Raw genomic sequence first — 3,660 nt, 5'->3', positions numbered from 1 at the left:
GAGTGGGATATGCTTTCTATGACTCTTCCAAGAGGTCAGAAGTGGAGGTAGAAGCTTCCTCCGTCGTGGACCAGTGTGGAAATGTAGGGATAGAAGCAGAAGGGCTCCCTGTTTTTTAAATTTTTTGTGGGGGAGGGGGTTTTGTTTTGTTTTGTTTGCTGTTGTCCCAGGATTATTGAAAATATTACAGCATTGCAGACAGATTCAAAGAGCTCCCCGAGGCATTTTGAAATTTATCTCAACTGTAGGTCGAATGACCTGCAGGTTGGACAGACTGACAAAGTCCAAAAGCTTCAGCATTTCCTTGGTGTCAGGATCTACTTCAATGGTCTCCTGATCCAGGACTGAGATCTCGGGAACATAATTGTCTCTCTTTTCTCTCTCCTCCTCCTGCAGCTTGATGGAGATACCTCTCACTGGGCCCTTCAGAATCCGCTTCATCAGATGCATGACATAGCTTACTATCTTGTTGCGGAGCTTCTTGCTGAGGATAATGGCGATCTCGCACACACATTTGTTCGTGTGGAAGTCGTTGCCTGGGCGCGTGTAGTACTTTTCTATGATGACCTGGGTGGCCTTCTTCGTGATTTTGGTGAAAACGCGGCCATGTGAGTGAAGGGCTCCCTGTTAACTCTCCCCAGGTCTTTTTTCTTTAAACCTGTTGGAGCAGGGCTGGTCTGCTCGGGAGAGCAAGCCTGCATTGTGTCTCAGCAGGTCTGCTCGTGTGTTCATGGGGATGCGTGTTTTGTATTCTCCTAGGGCTAGTGTGTAGAGTGGCCTAACTGTTGCACTTGAAGGCTGTAAGGAGAATAGGAACTCAGTGAAATTACCTTAACTTCACCCCACACCAAAGGATTAACATTTCCTCCTATACAATTTTTTTTAATTGTGTTGACAACAAGTTGTGTTTAACCAGGTCAGCAAAAAGTATGCCATTTTAAAAAATACTCAAAAAATACATTGTAGATACACTATTCAAACACCTGAATTTGAATGTTATTTGATTATTAAATTGTGAGAAAAATCCCTAAAGTTTGAAATCAAATTCCCCTTCCTTCTGTGAGCTAAATTTGAACTTTTTCTGAATTTGCTTTCTAATTTTGCTGGATTGGGCTCAGTCTCGTGGTGCCAGATTTTCTTCACCAGCTGTGATGTCTGGGGCCATCTTTGGAGCACTAGAATATCTATAGACTCTTCAGCAACGACAAAGTTGAATGAACCCAACTACAGATTACTCATGCTGAGCCAAAAAACAGGAAGCACGAGCAAATCCCACGCTCCTAGAGCAGCTGTCCTAAACCAAATTGTCTGTCCCTAGTTTTGTAAATAGTACAATTTGGGGAAAGGCAGGAACACGAAGAAATGCAAAGTTATAGATATCATATTTTTTGTTTTGGGCTAACCAATGTAGACATCAACTGGGCATTTGGTCCAGAGGTCATTATGAGAGAATTTAAACCCACAAGAGAGAAATTGCCCATTTATTGTAACATTGAGCTCCCTGCGCCAATGGGGAAATCACTTGTATACACTGTCTTGCCATTAGAGAGTGGCACTTAAAATACTTTCTTCTAAAATTTTGAAATGTGCCAGCTTGATACTTCTGGTCCTCCAGTTTTATGCAAGGCTTTGTCAGTCCCCTCTGTGTTCATCTAGTGTGTTTAAAGCCTTTTCAGTATTTATTGGTGAAATGATATGGCATCTGGACCTTTAACACAGACCTTCATAAAATCTTATGAGATAATGTTAAAATGGAAGTAACGACAATTTTATGGTTGCTGGGGCTACATGATGGGAACGTATGGTATTTTTCTCTCTACTTTCGTGAGTGGTTGAAATTTTTCATAATAAAATTTTTTTTATGTATTCTTATTTCCCTCTTGATTGTCACATTTGGGGGATCCAGTTCCTCCCTGGGCTTGAATGCTGCCTAGTAATGTATCTTCCATTCCCTCTTTAAGCACATTCATGATATGTGTTCTGTGAAATCCCACCCTCTTTACCTTCTCTATTGCTCCATATTGAGTAGACTTCCAAGAGGGTTTTAGCCTTGCACTGCAGCAGCTTTGGTCTTGGAGTTCCTTTCATCTGGGAACTCTGTTTTATGGATAAAGTTCTCTCTCATTACCCTAGTGGCCTCATTTAGAGGATTACCCTCAGCAAAGCCCTAACTAAAGCCACTGCGGATACTTCTAAGTAGGAATCATTATGCTCTTTTTTTATTTCATTGTTTTCTCTACCCATATATTTTTCTATATTATCATTTATATAATTCAAACTTTTTGTATTTCAATAGTTTATGAGATACAGGTGATTTTGGTTACATGGATAAGTTCTTTAGTGGTGATTTCTGAGATTTTAGTGAACCCATCACCCGAGCAGTGTACACTGCACCCAGTGTGTAGACTTTTATCCCTCACTCCCATCCCAACCTTCCCCTCTGGGGTCCCCGAAGTCCATTATATCATCTTTATGCCTTTACATCCTCATAGCTTAGCTCCCACTTGCAAGTGAGAATATATAATATTTGGTTTTCCATTCCTGAGTTACTTCACTGAAAATAATGGCCTCCAGCTCCATCTGAGTTGCTGCAAAAGACATTACTTCATTTTGCTTTATGGTTGAGAAGTATTCCATGGTGTATATATATTACATTTTCTCTATCCATTTGTTGGTTGATGGGCACTTAGTTTGGTTCCATATCTTTGCAATTGAGAATTGTGCCGCTATAAACATGCATGTGCGTGTATCTTTTTTGTAGGATGACTTCTTTTCCATTGGGTAGACACCCAGTAGTGGGATTGCTGGATCGAATGGTAGAGCTACTTTTAATTCTTTAAGGAATCTTCACACTGTTTTTGATAGTGGTTGTACTAATTTACACTAATACAGTGTAAATTACACCAGCAGTATAAAAGTGTTCCCTTTTCACCACAACCATACCAACATCTATTGTTTTTTGACTTTTTAATAATGGCCATTTTTGCAGGAATCAGGTGGTATCTCATTGTGATTTTAATTTACATTTCCCTGAGGGTTAGTACTGTTGAGCATTTTTTCATATATTTGTTAGCTGTTTGTATATCTTCTTTTGAGAAATGTCTATTTATATCCTTTGCTCACTTCTTGATGGGACTATTTGTTTTATTCCTTGCTAATTTGTTTGAGTTCTTTGTAGATTCTGGGTACTAGTCCTTTTTAGGATGCCTAGTTCGCAAATATTTTCTCTCACACTGTGGGCTGTCTGTTTGCTCTGTCAATTATTTCTTTTGCTGTGTAGAAGCTTGTTAGTTTAATTAGGTCACATTTATTTATTTTTGTTTTCGTTGCATTTGCTTTTGGGGTTTTAGTCATAAATTGTTTGCCTAAGCCAATGTCCAGAAAAGTTTTTCCAATGTTTCCAGAATTTGTATGATTTCAGGTCTTAGATTTGTCTTTGATCTAGCTTGAGTTGATTTTTGCATAAGATGAAAGATGGGGATCCAGTTTCATCCTTCCATATGTGGCTTGCCAGTTTTCCCAGCACCATTCATTGAACAGGATGTCCTCTTCCGAATTTATGTTTGTGTATGCTTTGTCGAAGATCAGTTGGCTGTACATTTTTGGCTTTATTTCTGTTCCGTATTCTGTTCTATCGGTCTATGTGACTTTTTATACTAG

The 3,660-nt window shown here is 39.3% G+C and overlaps 1 protein-coding gene across 1 annotated transcript; it reads right to left on the bottom strand.

Moving 5' to 3' along the window:
- Nucleotides 1–204: 204 nt before the first annotated feature.
- Nucleotides 205–2,088, bottom strand: LOC129491645 (small ribosomal subunit protein eS17-like). The gene is made up of 3 exons (XM_063611016.1): nucleotides 2,004–2,088; nucleotides 831–868; nucleotides 205–624 (listed from the first exon to the last, which is right to left on the bottom strand). The coding sequence occupies exons 1-3, from the start codon at nucleotides 2,086–2,088 to the stop codon at nucleotides 205–207; spliced, it is 543 nt and encodes a 180-aa protein (XP_063467086.1).
- Nucleotides 2,089–3,660: the final 1,572 nt, after the last annotated feature.

This window comes from Symphalangus syndactylus, chromosome 10, assembly GCF_028878055.3.
Source record: "Symphalangus syndactylus isolate Jambi chromosome 10, NHGRI_mSymSyn1-v2.1_pri, whole genome shotgun sequence".
Lineage (NCBI taxonomy): Eukaryota > Metazoa > Chordata > Mammalia > Primates > Hylobatidae > Symphalangus > Symphalangus syndactylus.
This window is presented reverse-complemented; position numbering and strand designations above follow the sequence as displayed.